Source organism: Mya arenaria, chromosome 4 (assembly GCF_026914265.1).
Source record: "Mya arenaria isolate MELC-2E11 chromosome 4, ASM2691426v1".
Classification (NCBI taxonomy): domain Eukaryota; kingdom Metazoa; phylum Mollusca; class Bivalvia; order Myida; family Myidae; genus Mya; species Mya arenaria.
This window is the reverse complement of record NC_069125.1, coordinates 54,749,750-54,770,405: the sequence shown is the minus strand read 5'-3', so window position 1 is coordinate 54,770,405 and position 20,656 is coordinate 54,749,750. Positions and strand designations below refer to the sequence as shown.

Sequence of the window (20,656 nt, the reverse complement as noted above, 5' to 3'; positions counted from 1 at the left end):
TAGTATTCAGCACAGCTTATCACCAAGATTGAGCACAATTCCTTCCGACAAGTTAACAGGCTCATTTAATCTTCCAGCATCTTCCCCCGACGTGAACACCGACAGTTTACCTACCACAGATACGCTGACATCTAACATAGGTTTCACGAGTTCTCCCATAGATATTTCATCTACAAGAGTGTCTTCAGCCTCTTTATTTTCTCGGATATCTAAATCATCTGGGAATTCAGTGTTAGAGACAAGTCATACACTATTTACTAATGAAGTTTGGAGTACATTATACGGATATACTAGCTCCATCTTGAGACTTGATTCCACAATCACATCCCTTGTCACAACCAACGGCTTTTTACTTTCTAGAACATCCTTACTGACTTCTTTTGTACACAGTGTTAGTGATACGTCATTCACAAAACCATTAACGTCAGCCTCATCTTTCAAACACAATGTTACTGATATATCAGTTGCAAGTAAACTGGCATCGACTGTTTCATTCAGGAAGAGTAAAACTGATACATTTAACTCGAATCGATTGACGCCAATTTCTTCATTTATACATACAACCGCTTTTATGAGTAAACTAAGTAGCGATCAATCATCTTCTTTAGCGCACAACAGTGGGAGTACAGCGTCATTCCTTGAAATTTCCAGTGTTTTCCTTGATACATCAAATTCCAATCGATTGATGTCTTCATCTGAAAGTACACCCGCGTTCATGAGTATACTAAGTAGCGAAGTCTCTTCTTCTTTAGCACAAAACAGTGAAAGTAAAGTGACATTCCTTCAAGCTTCCAGTATTTCCCGTGATACATCAAATGCGAATCGATTAACTTCTTCATTTGAAATTACAACAGCGCTTATAAGTACATTAAATAACGATCATTCATCTTCTTTAGCCCAAAGCAGTGAAAGTACAGTGACATTTCTTCAAGCTCCCAGTGTTGTCCCCACATACTCTTTTTCGTCTGCACTGACGAATCTTTTCACGCAAACTAGCCAAATTTCAAGCAGCACAACACTTTTAAAATCGGATATCGTTGGCACAGCTTTTACACCGTCGGCAACGTTCAGTTTACAAGGATCAACATCTGTGTCTTTTGCGATTTCACCGACACCAGCTTCGAGTGTTGTTGAGTCCTGGTCAGATACTATGAATACTGCTGAACTATATCCTGTCTCGTCACCAGATTCACCTATATCAACGCTATATGGAAGTATGTCATCTAATGTTGAATCAAGCTTCTCGACGACAGTGGCCAACTATTCAGGTGTCATCATCAGCAGTACAACTGACGCAGTAAATGTAACTTTAAACTCAACCGATATGTCCACGTTTTTAGCCACAGAAAAGCTGACACCTGCAAGTACCTCTAATTCATTGATGTCAACACATTTTAAAAACATATCTGCCACTAAAACATCTTCAGAAAATATGTACAGCTCGCATGCTGTCTCCACACCAGAGCCGACACGTACGACAGAAAATGCTACAACAGCAAGAGAAAAGAATTGGGTCAAAACTGGTCAGTACAAGAAATTTTATATTTAACTCATTTTTCCATTTAATTAATTTCAAGTGGGTCAAAAGTTTAAGATGACCTTCTTCGAAAAAAATGTGTGGTTTAGTTTTGTTGTAATGCATGTTAAACACTCTCTGAATTCTTTTTAAAATATTTGACCTGGAAAATGATATGACTAACAAATCATTGCTGTATATTGTGTTTGTTTGGTAGGTGAACTCATTCGTAACTGTGCTTAAAGTTTTAAAGGTTCAGAAAAATATAAATGTGAGCGATCCAACGTTCCGGATGGAAACAGAGCAGGGTTTGGCGAAAGCCTACAGTGAGGCGTTCCTGCGTGAGAAACTGATTGCGGAAGGACAGTTTGATCCGCTAGAGGACCGGAAGAGACGTAAGCGGTACACGACTGTCGGTGACGCTGCCGTACATGTGAGTAGCACTTCCGATAGAAAATACGTTGCAAAACATCGATGGCCAATTTCTGGATGTGACCTAAGAACTTTCTTTTTCGTATTAGATCATCAGAGCAGAAGATAAATGATGTCATAAAAAAGTAATAGAACAGTACATTATTGCAGTTCAAACATTCAACATAAATTTATACATTGAAGTATGTGGAAATGACTCATTGACAAGAAATATTACGTGTTCATAAACACATGGCGATTGGCGTGTCATAACACGAAACGATTTGTTTTTAGCACTTGTGGACAAAATATGGCATATTGTTATACCCCCCCCCCCCGATTATTTATCAGTGCGGCAGCGGTTGATAGTGCATGGTTATAGTCGAAATATTGCCCTGGCGTTTTTACATTATGTTCGGTATAATTATGTTAATATACTTAATGGAGTCGTTCGAAAATTTCATCATTATTAAAATCATTTCAACTGCAAAGAATATAAGTCACGCATTTGACTTTTTAAACACAAGAAAATCTGAAAAATAAACTATTTACTGTAAAATTGTTTTTATTTTATTTTACATTTGTATCCCAAACCATATCAATAACAATTTCATTGTCGATTTATTGTGACATATTACGGCGTCTGACATTTCATCAAATATAGTGATGATTAGTAGGCAAATTGACTGCCAACCTTTACGACTGTGGATGACACATCATACAATTATAGTCTTATTAGTACATCAGTTTTAACGAAATGATAATTTCCGCTGCAATGTAAAAAATAGGTTCGTGACTTAAAATGATTTGTATTGAACTTTGCTGTTCTTTATGTACACAATCGTACATTCATTATCTTAACGGAAATGCGATAAAACACTAACAAAAAAAGTAATACTTAATACTCGGAAATGCCTTAAAACACTAAAATGAAAAGAAATAATTGATAATCGTTAATTTTATTTTTTAATATAACCACTATCATCATCATCATCATCAACAACAACAACAACAACCTATAATACTGCAGTTGCTTAATGTTCAATCGTTTAGGTAACTATCTAAAATTATCAAGAATTTGTTATTTAAGAGAAGTATCGTTTTGTTTTGAACATGTCTTGTTGTCAATCTCACTATCAGGTGCACGAGTTATTGCGGACGGCAGGGAGCAGCGCGGTGACGGCTGTGTACACGGTCGAGAGGCAGGGCCGCGTGATGGATGCAGAGGAGGCGGTGGCAGCTCTCGTCACCCTCGACACACAGGAGCTAGCAATTATCCTGAGACAGGTTGTCGCGGTCAAGGCCGAGAGTACGTATCATAAAAAGAGATCATACAATATACAGTTGAAACTTGTTATGTCGAATTCGTCAGGACCTAGGAAAAAAGTTCGAGATAACAAACATTCGTTACACCCGAAATACAAAAATATAGCACGAAACCCAAGACATTTGTTTCCGAATTATGTCTAATGTTCAAATCGGTTTTGTAATATATTTCCGTCGTGAAAACAGCAAACATATTAATGGAAAAAGAAATCTGAATTCAAAATTCATATATGTTTATTAAAAAGCGGTCGAACACTTATATTTTATCATATTTTCTTGTCTTTCTCCAGCTTACATTCCGACGACGACACAGACGACACCTACAAGTGACGAATCTCAGATCTGGCTAATCGCTGCGATAGCCGGTGGTGCTGGTGGAGCCTTGCTAATTGTGTTTATCACCATCTGCATCTACTGCAAGTGTTGCCGACACAAGCCTGTAGGAAACGATGATGGAGATCCTGAACTCATGTCCATCGAGGAGCCTGCACCGAGAAAGGTATTATTTAAACAGGGGTTTGTCAACTCCAAATTCAATGATTGTTCAAAGACAGTATTCCAGATATTCAATTTTATTATTATATTCAACACTATCTTTTAACAGTTTTGTTGTTGTTTGTGTCTCTTTTTGTTTTATGTAATTATTGTTCCAATGGTAACCTTTGTAAGTATGACTACAAAGAATCAGGTTTTGGCGACAAATATCAACGCATCTTGTAGTTAAGAGTAAGAAATATCGAATTTATTCAATTGAAAGTTGGTTATGTTCTGCCAAGCGTTCACTACCGCCATCACCGTCGAAAAGACCGCTACCTCGCCAACGAAGCAGCGTGACTGCTATAATTCCGACAAAACTGAGGTCATACGCGCCGGAGAATCCGGAACTTTCTGAATCTGGACATGGACGGGACGAGGAGGAACATCTTTTATATCCACCGCCTATAAAACACAGCACTCCGTCGAAGGGAAGGTAGACGTCACGCTGTGATTATTATAACTTATAGACCACTCCATTAGTTCTTGTGTACGATTTGTTTTCGTATGTGTACATATTTGTTGGCATTTCTCCAAACAAAAATAATACGCACACGCACACGCACACACACACACACACACACACACACACGTATATATATATATATATATATATATATATATATATATATATATATATATATATATATATACGAAGTTAATAAGGAGGCAAATAAGTTATTGAACTCGTGTTTAACTGACCGTTACAAGGCTGTAATTCCAGCTTTTATTGATAAAGCTATGCTGATGTATGTGAGGTATGTGTGCTCTGTTTGTACGTCTTGCGTCTTTTGTCCAGTTTTTAGGCGATTAACAGAGTAAATACTTGATTCATTACTACTAGGCTTGAATGCAACAAGACATATTTATAATAACGGATTCATTTTAAGTACGTCTACTTTTGGAGTTTGATATAACACAAGTAATGATCCGGGTCAAACATTTTCTTTCCTGATGTAGTATTGACCATATTCCAAATTGTTAGTAATAAACGAACGTAGAATACGTAAACAGAATTCATGGATTCTTCATACCTTTGACATTAACAACACACATTCTGCATATCTGTCGTCAACCATCGTGTTCCAGGTTATATATCCCTGTTGAGAAGAGTTGCACGCCTCCGCCATCAGCCCGGGACCTCGCACCTCCGGCACAACGCAGCAGGAGGGAAAGTCGGAACAGCATCAGTACGTGCCGAAACAGTTGACGCAAAATTACGTTCGCTATTAATGTATTCATACACAAACGAACACTTACAGTATCTATTACTTATTCAGCAATATCAATCCCGTGCACTTTGTTACGTTCAAACTATCATGTTAACTATAATAGTCAAATTTTGCTAAGGATCAAATTGATTTTAGTTTCAAAATATGTTACTGTTATAAGAAACATAAAGAGCTGTTTTATCAAAAGTAAATAGTAAAGTCTTTGATAAACAAAATGATCATTAAGTCAAAAAATTAATATGACGTAAACTGACGTCAAATAAGACGTCAAGAAAAATGCCAAGGTTTTCTAGTTCGACAGATCAAAAAGAATAAGAAATCAGATTTTTTTATGATAGTTTGTAAGAAATAAAATAAAGCTTAAACATTGTTCCATAACTCGCACGTTAGCCGTACTTAAATGTATGGCTAAAGGAGTCAATAAGTATAACACGCAAATTCCTGGTAAAAATGTGGCAATTGTGTAACAATTTATTTTCAAATGGACCAAATACAATCTTCTTGATACACAAAATGGTCATTAAATTTGTATCAGTATTCCCAGTCCATATTAAAATATCAACTAAATTGGTTGCCAGTTGTAGCATTAAGTGATCACAATTGTTGAGTTGTATATTACTGTTCAGGTCCTGCAACGGAGTTTATGGAGTTAGCCACAAGTAGTATGCATTCAGAAGGCCTGCAGCCGGATAGAGCCGACATGTTCCAAACCAGTTTTACAGAGGTACATTCATTAAAACCATGCGATTGCAATTTATAATCCAGTATACTTTTTCTTGCAATAAGTTCTTACACCTTAAAATGATTATTACACGGTGAAATGCTTACATATGAGCATTTTACAAATTACAGGATAATGAACATGTCAAACAACATCTGCATGAAGAGAAGAAGAAAAATAAAGTCAAACTCAGGGGACAACACGCCGATATGAACGGTACATGTGGATCGTTAAGTGTCATATGCTATCAAACTGTAATAACAGACATTAAGTCAGGAATTCTCACGAAAGTGCTTCCATTTTTAAATGTCAGATGTATGTTTTCGATGTCAAATTTGATAGACGTAAGTTGCATGCGACAAAAGATACGGTATCCCATTAACACACTTAATTAATACTTTTTATACAGAATATATCCATATATGGTAAAGTGTTAAACATGTTTGAATTATATGCACTTGAATTGATACCTCATTTATATTCGTTCCACTAGGTGATGTTACAGCGATGAATGAGACCATTCTCGGAATGCAAAATACATCCGTCCCGCATCTTGTCATTGAAAGGTCAGTGAATACATTACAATAATGTGTAATATCACAGTAAGTTATTTCTCGGTACTCTCTATTTTATTTATCTACATAATAAATGAGTTCCTATTGCGTTCGAGAGCGACTTATTCCTTTTATTTTGATAAATAAATGGATCTTATAATATGATTTATTAACATGCTGGCTCCATATTAAGAAGATTAAAGTATTCGTAAAGCATTTATCATAATTTGGATAATTAATATGCCCTTGAAAATGTAAAATAATGATTATAATAATCACCATAAATAACACAGTTCTTTAGATCTTATTTTCCGAACCTAAGCCTGTAACCACTGTTTTATAAATTATGTATTAATAACATGGACGCATTATGTATACTTGGTGAAGGAACACGCGACCATGAATTATGCCATTTAGTTCAATTTGAGATAATACAATTTGAGATATAGACGGTGCAATCTAAATAAATTTTATGTATTCTAGCAGCTTATTACAAAAATATACTTTGTTATGCATATGTAATTTGGTCATGTGTTAACATTTAAAAAAAGGCATTTTTCCAAATGATGTAGTTCCACATCTTCGGTGTCGGTAACAGGTTTCATCTGAATGTTGAATTAAATATAGACAGGTCCTTCCTGGTATTTATGGTGTCAATTATGGTGTATATTAACGTGGGAAAGGTCCTTGTCAATTATGGTGTGTAAGCTGCATCGTCATACCGTTTAATGCTTTTCAGTGGTTGTGCAACAAGGAACTTTTTCTGCTCAAAACCGCAACGAGGTCTCCATTATCATAAATCAGGTCTTGCCTTATGTATGTGTCTTCTAATACTAGTAGCTATGAACTTACAAGAACACTCCCTGTATGTCTTATCTTCAAAACAGACGAATACGGAGTGTACCTACTGGCATCTAGGATTGTGATTTTGCATTTTATTTTTATTGCATTGATATGTGGAGAAATTGTACATGCTTTCTTACAGCAGTATACACGAATCCTTTGATAAAAAGTTATCGCGGGATAGGTCCAAAAAAATAATATTTTAATGTGATGTGAAAGTGTGATCTCTTAGTTGTACGAAGGTATCTTACGAGGCACCAACAGTTGCTCTATAGAGCAAGCAAAGCCAAAAACTGTTTGTCTTCGCTAAACAGTTCAATGAGTGTGGCTGAAATGCACGTATTCACAACGAATATGTTTCCTTATCTTCTCAAACATAACGACCAAGGGTTTGACTAGCAAGCTTGAATGACCCGTTCATCATCTAAAATCTGGGTTATACAGTATGTGAAACACATGTTATACATGTAATTTTATTATGATATATAATTTCAGCTATGCATACACCACAGCGTTGTAAATAGGGACATGACAAAGCTGGATAATTTCTTTCTTTTCTGAGTCTGAAATTAACTGGAAATCTTTGATAAAAGAAGTAATAAATTGATGAAAGAAGTATTTCTTTTGAAATGTTTAATACACGTTTTGAGGTCAAATTAATTTTGCACATTGCCATATGCTCTGTTTTAATATAGAGATAAAGGTCGATGTAATGGTGTATATATACTTGATACGAGCGTAGGAATGCGTACGGTAGCACTTATTTGGAGTTACATGACCAGGCAGATAGTACAATTTCAATTGCATGAAAAAGACATTTCCAACAGAATACAACTGAAAGTTTTTTGATATCAACACTATGAAGTGTCAGAAAATTAAAAGCTAAGATGTAACCATCCGTACGCATCAGACATATAATGTAGGACGTTTTCACTTCTGTCATGAAAATTATTTTTATTGAATTACAAAAAGCAGAAGTATATTGAAGTCCGTTCCTCCGATTGATCCACCCAGATATGTATTTCGGGAAATATGAATATAAACTATATTTCATTTAACGATGTTTCGAAAACCATTTTATGGCATTAATAAATGCCGTATATTTTACAAATATACATTTAGATCAAAGGTGGACCCATAGATAATTCTAGACTCTTGAAGTAATGATAGTTTAATTTATCTGCCAGTTTAGCAGGAAATTATTTATGAGTTTGTGATGGCGATGCAGAAGCTCTGAAATGAATTGATACCGCGATGGAAACGGTCTGTTGGACAATGATACAGTACGATCATATGACAAATTATCGTAAAATAAATCAAATTTGTTTCATATTAAGCTTTTGACAGAAATAAAAATCAAATCCTTTACTCGCATGTTTTTATCAGTCTTAGGTGACTCTTCATAAGAAACAAATTTGAAATAAATGTAATATTACACGGAAAGTTATTCTTAGATATAGAATTTGATCATACGTAGGCAGTATGTTACAAAAAAATCTTACATTTTAAAAGAGTTTCAATTAATCTTTTTAAAAGTACATGTGCTTTTCATTTTTCTACTTATACGTTAATTTCCTCAACTATTTGGTGAATCATCTGCCGGCAAAGGGCGATTTTTTTCAAGGAATTGAACATATATCTTCTATCTTAATGTTAAGCGTTTTCTGTATGATGGATGCTTTAACCTTTTATGTTTTTTATTACAATCTTTAATGGGAAAACCTGCTTAATCACTTAAAAACTAATGTTGCTAGAGTATGCCGAGAATATAAATGAATAAAATGTTGAGTATTTTACATTTCAGTGGGAGACTAGTACGAGACAATACGACTGAACAAGAAGAACCACCAGACAACGGGGTAAAGCATTATACAAGAACAATGCTGATCAATGCTGTATATGATTTGGTTTTCAATGATGAATTGAATTGCAATTTATATCAAACGGAAATGCAACGCCCGTTACACACGTGTTTCTTATTCCCTAACACAGCATTTAACATCGATATCATATGCAATAGAACGGACAAGTTGGGACATTGAAATCAAAAGAAAATTTACTTGATTAATTAGATTTATGTTTCAGAAATCTGGGGATGAAAACATTGCAGAAGCGAGAAAGCGAATGCACAGGCTTCTTGACGATGCGTTTTCTCTTATATCGCCAGGAAATTCTTTTAGCGAAAAAGACTTGAGGTATGTTGATCATTTGGGGGGAATCAGGTAGAGCTTGTGCCTGCTTTTTATATAAATATTGGAATATAGATCGTTATTGTTTGAAATCTCCGACAAGTTAAAATGTCCAGGAAAGTCGTATCTTCGGTACCCAGGCTATATATTTCTTCTATTAAAAAGAGTTACCGAAATAGATAACTAGCATGGTTCAGAGGAAATTATCAGAGACATTTTTATTTATTTATTTAGATTACGAGAGAAAAAGTTGTATTAAGGTTCTTTTCATGTGACACAATTTTGTCAAATCAAATATGCATTAAACACCTTTTGAGATTTTTTAAGGTATGGAATATGCCAAAATGACTGTTCTGAACACATTTACAGTTTTAGGTAGGTACATACTTTTCATGTAAATATACCATTTCCAAATTCTATATGACGCTAAATTCAATGCTGTCGGATGAAACAACAGTGCGTTTGGAACAGTTCAACAGTATACTTCGAGGTTTTGCAATGCTTTGTTTGAATGAATACTTAGCCTTCACCTTTATTAAGGCAGAAATTTTGCTTATCCTGTCGAAATATGTGTAATATATATATTTGGCTGCTGAAAGCGCCTCTTTTCCACTAGCGTTTTGGTTCATAAGATTGCGAAATGTGCATGCAGCTAGTCAAGCGAAACAGGACCAGTTTTTTTTATCTTAGTTAACAGAATTATATTTTGTAAATCAACACCATTTGTATGTCCTGTGTGAAACTACTACAGTTGATACGTATTGGATCGAACATAAAATACCACCACTCGTATTCACCAGTTTCATGGATTTTAAATATTGTTACACAACTACAGATGTCCTTAAACTGTTTAACACCTGTGTCATTATTCATTTGGACATCAAATAATTTGCGAAGATTGTATTCACACAAACGAGAACCAAATGATAAAACGGTATTACAATATCGTTCAAAACATATTTTGATTTTATGAACATTCATTTTAATGTTTGTATTAATCATGTTACAGGATACAACAACAGAATAAAACAGATGAAAATAAAGAGAAAGAAAAACAAGCATCTAATACCACACCTGTGTAAGCAATGAGATATTGTGTCATAAAAAACTCAATTAAAAGACATATAATTATGTAACATTAAACAGAGCGAGAATAACTTCATAACGATGATAATGTGATAACATTGTGATATAGTGATGTTTTCTCGTTTACTTAATTTACATATTAATGATAAGCAAGCAAAACCCTTTCAAAAGATACCAACATTATATGGGATCACATGCATCACAATTCAACATTATTGTCAATACCAATTTTGCCAATGATAGGTTTGCCAATGCATTTATTGTCAATGCCTTTGTTGCCAATGCCAGGCGTATGTGCCACTGCCTATATTGTCAATCCTTTATTGCCAATGGCAGGCGTATTTGCCAATGCCTTTATTGTCAATGCCTTTATCGCCAATGACAATCGTATTTGACAATGTCTTTGTGGTCAATGCCTATATTGCCAATGACAAGCGTATTTTCCAATGCCTTTATTGACAATGCCTTTATTGACAGTGACAAACGTATTTGCCAATATATATGTGGTCAATGCCTTTATTGTCAGTGACAAACGTATTTGCCAATATATATGTGGTCAATGGCTTTATTGCCAATGACAGGCGTTTTTTGCCAATGGCTTTATTGCCAGTGACAAGCGTATTTGCCAATGGCTTTTTTGTCAACGACTTTATTGACAGTGACAAACGTATTTGTCAATATGTTTGAGGAAATGCCTTTATTGTCAGTGTCAGGCGTTTTGTTTTTGCCAATGCCTGTATTGCCAATGACAGGCGTGTTTGCCAATGCCTTTATTGTCAATGACAGGCGTTTTTTGCCAATGCCTTTAATGTCAATGCCATTATTGCCAATGACAGGCGTATTTGTCAATGCCTTTTTTTTTGTCAATGACTTTATTGACAGTGACAAACGTATTTGCCAATATATATGTGGTCAATGCCTTTATTGTCAGTGACAAACGTATTTGCCAATATATATGTGGTCAATGCCATTATTGCCAATGACAGGCGTATTTGTCAATGCCTTTTTTGTCAATGACTTTATTGTCAGTGACAAACGTATTTGCCAATTTATTTTAGGTCAATGCCTTTATTGTCGATGACAGGCGTTTTTGCCAGTGCCTTTATTGTCAATGACAGGCCTATTTGCCAATGCCTTACAGCCAATGACAGGCGTATTTGTTCATCACATACCTAAATTTTAATTGTTATTATATACGTTTTTGTATTTGCAGGCAACCTGAACTTAAAAATGCTCTCGTTTCGTCACAATCAGGTAATTTGTCAAACTATTTCATTTCTACTATCAAAGGCATTCTGTTCTGCACTATCACTATGTATATACACTTTCCATTTAAACATTTAATAACACAATGGAAACTATAGGAACTTAGGAGATTATGTTTTCTTCAAGCAATACCACAGTGGTTATTTAATGTTTCCTGTATGCTTATAGACGTACCAACAGCGAAACCGGATGGCCAGGGATACACAAACCCCGCGTATAAGGCTCTTTACGGTGACTACTTGGAAACGTGGAGTCCACATCGAGCTTACGACCAGGTCGCCCTCATATCCATGCCAAATAAAATGGTAAGAGGCCCAATGAAATGTAATGTTTCACAATAAACGCCATAAGTATTTTTCTTCAAAATCTTACCATTAGTATAAAGAAAATCCTTAATAGGGCATGAGTACTTAGTGTGCATTATGTAGCCATCTGCCTTTAATCACACGCAGGTCAACGCACTGGTCTCAACTGTTGTTGCTTTATCTCGCTTTAAGGTGTGCCTGTGTCATATTTTAAACATACTGTACCTATCCATTAGTAGATTATTAATGATTAAGTTAAATCTTACTTTAATAAGAAACACATCAATATAAACAACATGATTGAAAGTATAAGTATAATACATTTTTTTCTCATTTTTGGTTACTCATTTTAGTCAAATTAGATATATCATAATCATTATGAATTATTATTACATCATGTTGTAAACATTATTTAGGACATACCTGTTACGAAACTTGGACAGAAATCGAATAACAACCTAAAAGGGAGAAGACCAGCAACAGACTTAAATGTGCTTGACTTACAAGATACAACTACTATAGATGGGTCCACATATACAAAAGATCCAGGCAAACCAATCCTTTTACGTACAAAAGAGGAAAGACCTAGCTCTGGAAAGCCGCCTCAATTAACAAACAACTATGTTGATGAGAGGACATCTAAATTCAGCTTCAACGGCAGTGTTCCGCAATCCAGGAGCTCTTCTGGTGTAAATACGGGTTTTAGAAACACTTCAAAGGATCACCACGTTGTTAAATCTGAAACCAATGCAAAAGAAAATCGCCGAGAAAGCGATTCACTTCAACAACACAGGAGACCCGAAAGAAATATAGCAAACAAAGATGTAGTCGACATCGTCTCGGATATTAATAGTGAAGAGAAGAATGAACGCTTGATTAAAAGTATTCGTGACGAACTAAGAAGCACCAAAGTAGAAAAAGAGGAGGATATCAATAAAAAACCAATAAGACGGCGAAGCAGGAAGGTTAAAAAGCCAATGACAGATGTGTGAGGGAACAGTTTGAACTGCATTTTTAATTAAAAGTTAGCATATGAAAGAAATTATTTACATACATTATGCACATTTATGATGTTATATGCTGTGATGTGTTTGAACAAAAGATATTCTATTCATTCTTATTCTTTACATCGAAATATAACTTTAATTTATGAAATAAATTAGCGTTATCGATTTATTTTTATCGCGTTTATGATGTAGATACTAACTCATTAATATATCAAGTCCTAATAATTATAATATAATAAAAGTGTCATTTGTTGTTAAACGTTAAATATGATAACCATATCATATAATTCATTTTTAATTGTGCAATAACTTGTAATAAAACAATATGATTCCTGGGCGAAAGTAGCAAATGTTGTTGAACGTACTTCAGATCCACTACACGGACGGCTGTGCAAACACCTTTCTTTTTATTGGTGTTTTTAGGTCTATTCATTAAACATGTTGGTTGATGATTACCAACATTACATCCATTGAAAAAAAAATATCACAATGAAAAAAATGAAACATTTCCAAAATATTTATCTCAACTTATGATAGTTTTATAAAGAATAATTGGTTATTGCCATGGATCGTGAAAGTTTATTTGTCAAGGCGTAGGAACAATTTGTAAAATAACTTAATAACACCAAACATAGTTAAGGAAATAGTTCAGCGAACTTGACAAACTGAATGTAAAATTGATCAATAAAGAAATATATCACGTACCTCGCTTGCGCTTAAATCAATGGTTTGACATAGTTCAGCATGTCGTCATTTTCGGATTCCCGGCTATGGCCTTTCCCAGGGTCATTCTCAACTGACATGTTTAAACAATGTCATTCTGTTGACAAATTTAGCCTGTTGAAATAAAACATAGACGTATTACTTATACATACAATTACCTATAGTGTCGATAAATAAAACGTTGAATAAAACCAATTGGTCTTCAGTGTGTAAAGTATGCCTTTTATAAGTATCTGAATGTAAAAATTAGCATATGCTTACAAAATGTTTTCAAAAATTGTTTTCAAAATGCTCACTATCTCGTATGTTTCTAGTGATGAAGATGTTAAAAAAACACAATACATTGACCATAGTGTGTGTATTAATTTCATTTATCTTTTTAAATTTGGTAAGATTTATTTATTTATAATTATAAATATGAACATCCTGTTATAAAATCAGATTATACAATGTCATGCAAGTTTTTTTTAAATATTCTTTCAAGTACATCGATAACCAGTTTATTAAATGACTTTCTATAAGGTTTCTATTTGGGACTTATTTTACAATTGAGTGGCTTGTATAGATAATTCGGGGTTTGTTATTATCGGTTACAATTGTATTTGGAATGTAGGTTCAGTTGCAATGGACATGATGGTAATTTGATTGGCAAGAATGAAGTAAAATATTGACTTGTTTGGCATTGGAATTGTTAATCAGTAGAGATATAGCTTTATTGGCCATTGATGGATACAGCATCATCAAATATTGATACTACAGGGTATGCTGCTCGGTGTGCCCTCAAAGCTATTCCTGAAATAATTGGACACTTCGGGAACCCGAGAAGGCCATAGTTGAACACTGTTTTGCATTGAATGGGTACATATATATGAGAGGGTGCTTTGGTGACCCTTGGAAGGCCATAGCTAGACGTAATTTTTTTTCTGAATGTTTAAAAGTTAGTCAATAAAGGATGTATTTGACACTTAATTTACTTGGAAAGAGCAATCATTGTGGTTTATTTGGCACTGAGTGGGCTACATTTTAACACCAATTTAATACATTGGGCATTATGTTGTACATTTAAGCCCAATTCTTGTTTTGTACTAAACAGGCATGCTACAATGGGGCTAGATTGAGTCAGATTAGGCTTGAATGACACCTTTTTGTGGTGAACATGTGTAGTTGTTATCGAAATATAGGCTTTATAAAGCCTTCGTGATGGATTGGCCGTAATGATTAAAGGACACTAAATGAGCTTACGTGTAACCAATGGGTGTAACTCGATATTAAATAGGGGTTTAAATAGACTTACTAAGAAATGTCTGAAGCAGAATGCATGTTAACAATTCCAATATTTGACGTACTGTTTAAAATTGGTTTGGGCGAAAATGGTACTGTAACTGGTCACAAAACCGACCGTATGTTTTACCTCCCCTCCCGACGGTACTTTTTTGCCCCCAAATCGATTTTGTAAGCCCGAGTCCTGGCACAACGGAACTGGTGTCGAAAAAAATAAAACCGGATTATCCGACAAAGATATTTAAAAAAAACGCTTTCAACGAGCTCCCGTGAGAAATCATATATGACCCGAGTTGACGCATGTTCAACTTTGACCCAGGAGATTTTCATTGCAAGAGACGGTAGTCCGGAAACTGACGATCAAACGATGCGCAAACCATGTGCTGCATATTTGTTTATTCAAGCATAGTATTTAAACCGCATGTCAAGGGCACTTAACGCCCGAAGTAACAAGTGATTAACAGTCAACCTTGTCAATTAGCAGCAAACTCCATGACGTGAATATTTTGAAATGTTATTTAATTCAATTTTGTTTTATTTATTAACTCAAAATGAAAGATAAAGTTTGGAATTTTTAATGCGTACCATTTTTTTTTATATTTTCGTATCATGCACATGGCTAAAAAGCGCGGGAAAAAGGTGAACGTTTACCTCCTTCAATTTGAATAACGTGAAAGGAGAACTATTCGCGGAAAATCGTAGTGAATCTACAGTTATGTTTTAGAACAAAACATTTTGCTTTTTGCTTTGCCATTTTTATTAAAGCAAATACAATTGTTCTCTTTTTTTAATTTAAACATCTACATTTACAATCAAGAAGATAAATACGCGTTTACTTGATTTTTCAATTTACCGTGTATGTGAGAAATGTGCATTTTTATCAGTTTATTTTTTTCTTTACTTTTTTGTTTTCCATTTTCACAATAGGAACATATATCTTAACAGAAACACACCTCAATTGTCTTACTTTTACATGTATAAAGAACATAATGCCATAAAATATAATATAGATGAAGAGTATCTATAAAACATAACAATTATACAGGTGATAGAATTAACGTTATATTTCAGAATTGATTAGTGTCTAATTAAAATCAAATTTCATACTTAAATATGTTTTTATTTCCTTTTAAATGTCAAAATAACTACGCTAAAAGATTAAAGGAATACAAGTAAAATATGAATCGTTTTTAAATATGTAGCTTTTTTTAGAAATACTGTCTTTGTCTTTTAAGATTTTTCTCAAATATGGGCAATAATGTATTCCTTTTTGTGCTATTAAAGCATCCTCATTCATATGGTAAACAAGACTGCATTTACCTTGTATTGTATCAAAAACTTTTGTATTTACATGTTTGCATCTATTATAACTGGTTACTGTAAAAGGATGTTTTAGATCTGGTAACATTGTGCTTCGTAAATACATCCTATTATCATCTCACTCAATGAAATGTTGCAATCTAAAACTAGCATTAATAAATATTTTGCTCAATACTACAGAAAGGAAGTGCGAAAGCATCAACAATTTACACATATTTAAAAAATAATACTGGGATATGTACTTCACATACTGTAAAATTGAAAAAAAAAAACGAAAACAATAACTGTCAAGTTTGGAAAAAAAATGAACACCCCAATACTTTTCGACAATCCTAATTTCCAGAAATATTGACGAAAGTCAAGTATTTAAAACAAAAGTATTAACTTAACGGTAACGAACCGTTACATACACCACATACAATACATGGCTGTACACAGTAAAGACAATTAAGACAATTTTTGTCGTTGTTGTTTTCTGCCAGTTTTAGAAATGGTGGATATCATAAAACAAGATAAAACCTTACTGTTTAAACAAGTTTTTCTTAAATAAATGAAATAGCAAGAAACTCAATTTTTATTCCTTTCTCACTTTGAACCAATCGTTGATGTATAATACTTCTCACTTTGAACCAATCGTTGATGTATAATACTTATCACTTTGAACCAATCGTTGATTTATAATACTTCTCACTTTGAACCAATCGTTGATGTATAATACTTCTCACTTTGAACCAATCGTTGATTTATAATACTTCTCACTTTATACCAATCGTTGATGTATAATACTTCTCACTTTGAACCAATCGTTGATGTATAATACTTCTCACTTTATACCAATCGTTGATGTATAATACTTCTCACTTTGAACCAATCGTTGATGTATAATACTTCTCACTTTGAACCAATCGTTGATGTATAATGCTTCTCACTTTGAACCAATCGTTGATGTATAATACTTCTCACTTTGAACCAATCGTTGATGTATAATACTTCTCACTTTGAACCAATCGTTGATGCATAATACTTCTCACTTTGAACCAATCGTTGATGTATAATACTTATCACTTTGAACCAATCGTTGATTTATAATACTTCTCACTTTGAACCAATCGTTGATGTATAATACTTCTCACTTTGAACCAGTCGTTGATTTATAATACATCTCACTTTGAACCAATCGTTGATTTATAATACTTCTCACTTTGAACCAATCGTTGATTTATAATACTTCTCACTTTGAACCAATCGTTGATTTATAATACTTCTCACTTTGAACCAATCGTTGATTTGAAATACTTCTCACTTTGAACCAATTGTTGATTTATAATACATGCTATATCTCTTTAAACCCCAACGATCCCGTAACAGAAAATGGCAAAAGGTTCAGTAGATATAATACTTTCAGAAAATATATGTATGGGAAAGCCCACCATAGGTTGGTTGGCGTTGGGGAGGGTTTCACTATCTGGACCATAGATTATAATAAGATTGTTTTGGATTGACTGTCACTTTTTAAATCCATTACCGCAATACCCGAACCATAACACCTCGTCTATTAACAGAATAAAGCAACCATTTACAATACTATAAAATAGTTAACAAAGATGCATTTACATGTTTTTGTGTCTTCGAATGTGTTCTATATGTAAGGGATTTTCTTAATTTGAAGCATTTGAACGTTTACATTGTAGATAAAAAAAGGGTAAATTTTTGCGGTTGACCTTCAATGTAAAAAGGCAATAAACTCATAGCTCACACAATAAATAACTATTAATGATGCTACGTTTGTCGCCATTCCGTCTTATTTAAATATAACATTCGCGATATCAGTCAATTCTGCACGCTCTTTACAATTCATTAACATTCATCAACATTCTTGAGTTTGAAACGCCTCTGACGTCGTACGACCGGGCGAGTCGGGGCATTATATAACCATGCTCGCGGCAATTGCAATTCATTAACATGATAACAGGGTGAGGGTTAACATAACATTATACCCTTTTTTTAATGTTAAGCATTTTTTTTATATAAATAACGATTTGCAACTGATTGAAAATGCATCTATTGGTTGGATATTTAATTGCAGTGCAGTTAACGTGTGCAATAGGTAAGAATGACCTTAGTTTCTGTATGTTTATATCAAACGCTCTATTTTTTTCTGATATTAAAATATCCAATCTGTTTTGTTTTCCTTTTTATTTGTATAAGTCCATTGTAATGGATGTTTACTGACTTTATATATATATATATATATATATATATATATATATATATATATATATATATATATATATATATATATATATATATATATATATATATATATATATATATATATATATATATATATATATATATATATATATTGTCAAATGTAATAATACTTTATGTTCCTTTAAGGTCAAGGGATGTTTGACTGGTACAGTATAAACTCGTTTGGCAGTAACTCTGGAAGCAACTCACCTATAAGGCGGGAGTACTCAGAAGGAGCTACCACTTCCTACACAGAACCTTCAAATGGTATCTCTAGATCAATCCTGATAGGGTATCTGGCAAACATATTGAGAGGCGGGCTTTACCATGCTACTGAAAGCTACAGCGATGACGTTCAAGACACGGTGCAGGACGTTGTTGAAGGCACATGGGATTTCGTGAAAGAGGTAACGGAAGATGCCAGTGAAAGTGTTGAAAATACAATTGACACATTTTCAGAGATACTAGACGACCATACGGAAGATCGATACGAAACACAAGCAGACACAATGGACGATTTTATAGACAATGTTGTAAATGATGACACGGTAGGCAACGTTTTTAGCGATGTTGTTGAGAACACAGATGATTTATATTCAAACGACAATTGGTCAATGTTTGGTTTATATAACAATGATATGATGAACCAAGGTTTTAGCCTGTGGAACGACTAGAAGCTTATTTTAGTTTTTGAGAACAAAACTTCAAGAGAAAATCCAATCCATGTAAATTATATTTTAACTTTACTCAGTAACTAGTTAATTATATCAGGGCTATTTTTGAATTCGTAAAAAAATGCTTAACGTGTATAAGAGTTATGTAAATATCAATGTAAATAGTAGCCATATACCTGTTATGACATATCATTAAGAAGTTCGAGTGAAACTCGTTTCATTTGTTCCGTGTGTTCCCAATTTAAACGCAGTACTGTATGTTATAATGTTCATGTTGTTTCTTTGTATGGAAATGTATACATCACTGTTTATATCTTTATCATTTTAGTTTGAATCAATTGCTGGCAATAAATGTGTTAAACGTGGGCATATACTGCAAAACTAAGATTGAAAGCACTGCGAACTTTTAGCACAACGTCAAGCGTGAGACATGTACAGCTGGCCTTAAGTCAGTCCGTACTTCGTGCACATTGAAGTTATTCTCTATTGCTGAAGGTTTTAGCCGAGGTTTACACACTTCGCGTTTGCGCTTCGCCTTAAAGTATGTCCAAAATATCATATCCTAAGAAAACAATTCTTAAAAACTATATGTTTTGCCATTGGCCAGCAAACCAAAGATTGATTATACTCTTGTCCTCAGACAGCGGAAAAAATATGAAAAATGTTAGTAAATATTTATATCATGCATGTTTGTTACGATTGAGAACTTAATAATGATAAGAAGTTGATACTATGATATATAATATGTTTCTCTATTGACTATGTATTTGCTCTTTACAATGATTTGTTTCATATGTTTTGCATTTTGGCTATGAATGTTATAACATTTTATGCTGAATAAATGTTACGTTATGTCATGTTATGTTATATTTTCCGTCAGGACTCATTAGTATTTAAGCTATATGTGAAAATTAATAAAACGTATAGTGCGCTGTGCATTTAAGTGCGCTGGTGCATGCGCATGTTTCGCCTAGATTGGGTAATATAAAACGTGTATGAAAATAATGTGATTCTGTACACATATGTTTTGCCAAAACCAGAGTAATTGCCGTAAAACCACTGGAATTCTTTAATATGTCCATTTAATACGATAATTACGCTAGAACATGATGATGATATTCATCAATATAAAGAAATTGTGAGCATATCAACAAACCTTATACTAATAGCAACAAAACATTTACCCGATTCATATTTTAATTACTTTTTAAAATACATAACTCTTTGCGGAGTTGCTTAAATTAGAATATTTAAGTGTTTGGATCTTCGACTTTGACGCCTTCGGGAGGGACTATCAATACTCGACTTTGCTTGTGAATATTCCGGTCCTTCGGTCTTACAGAATACTTGTAGGCAATACGTCTGAGAATGCTACTGCCGTTTACGTGAGTGTCAATAATTAAATATCTTAAGTA

At 33.8% G+C, this 20,656-nt stretch overlaps 2 protein-coding genes across 2 annotated transcripts; both read left to right on the top strand.

Annotated features, from left to right (window-relative positions):
- The first annotated feature begins 447 nt into the window (after positions 1-447).
- LOC128230487 (uncharacterized) lies at positions 448-13,387 on the top strand. Its single transcript, XM_052942788.1, has 15 exons — positions 448-1,523; positions 1,762-1,949; positions 3,068-3,236; positions 3,544-3,752; positions 4,030-4,223; positions 4,877-4,977; positions 5,646-5,743; positions 5,872-5,956; positions 6,234-6,306; positions 8,942-8,996; positions 9,223-9,332; positions 10,336-10,404; positions 11,626-11,666; positions 11,847-11,983; positions 12,400-13,387. The coding sequence occupies exons 1-15, from the start codon at positions 572-574 to the stop codon at positions 12,973-12,975; spliced, it is 3,057 nt and encodes a 1,018-aa protein (XP_052798748.1). The 5' UTR covers positions 448-571; the 3' UTR covers positions 12,976-13,387.
- A 4,881-nt stretch (positions 13,388-18,268) lies between these two features.
- On the top strand, positions 18,269-20,096 carry LOC128230508 (uncharacterized). Its single transcript, XM_052942833.1, has 2 exons — positions 18,269-18,421; positions 18,715-20,096. The coding sequence occupies exons 1-2, from the start codon at positions 18,370-18,372 to the stop codon at positions 19,239-19,241; spliced, it is 579 nt and encodes a 192-aa protein (XP_052798793.1). The 5' UTR covers positions 18,269-18,369; the 3' UTR covers positions 19,242-20,096.
- Positions 20,097-20,656: the final 560 nt, after the last annotated feature.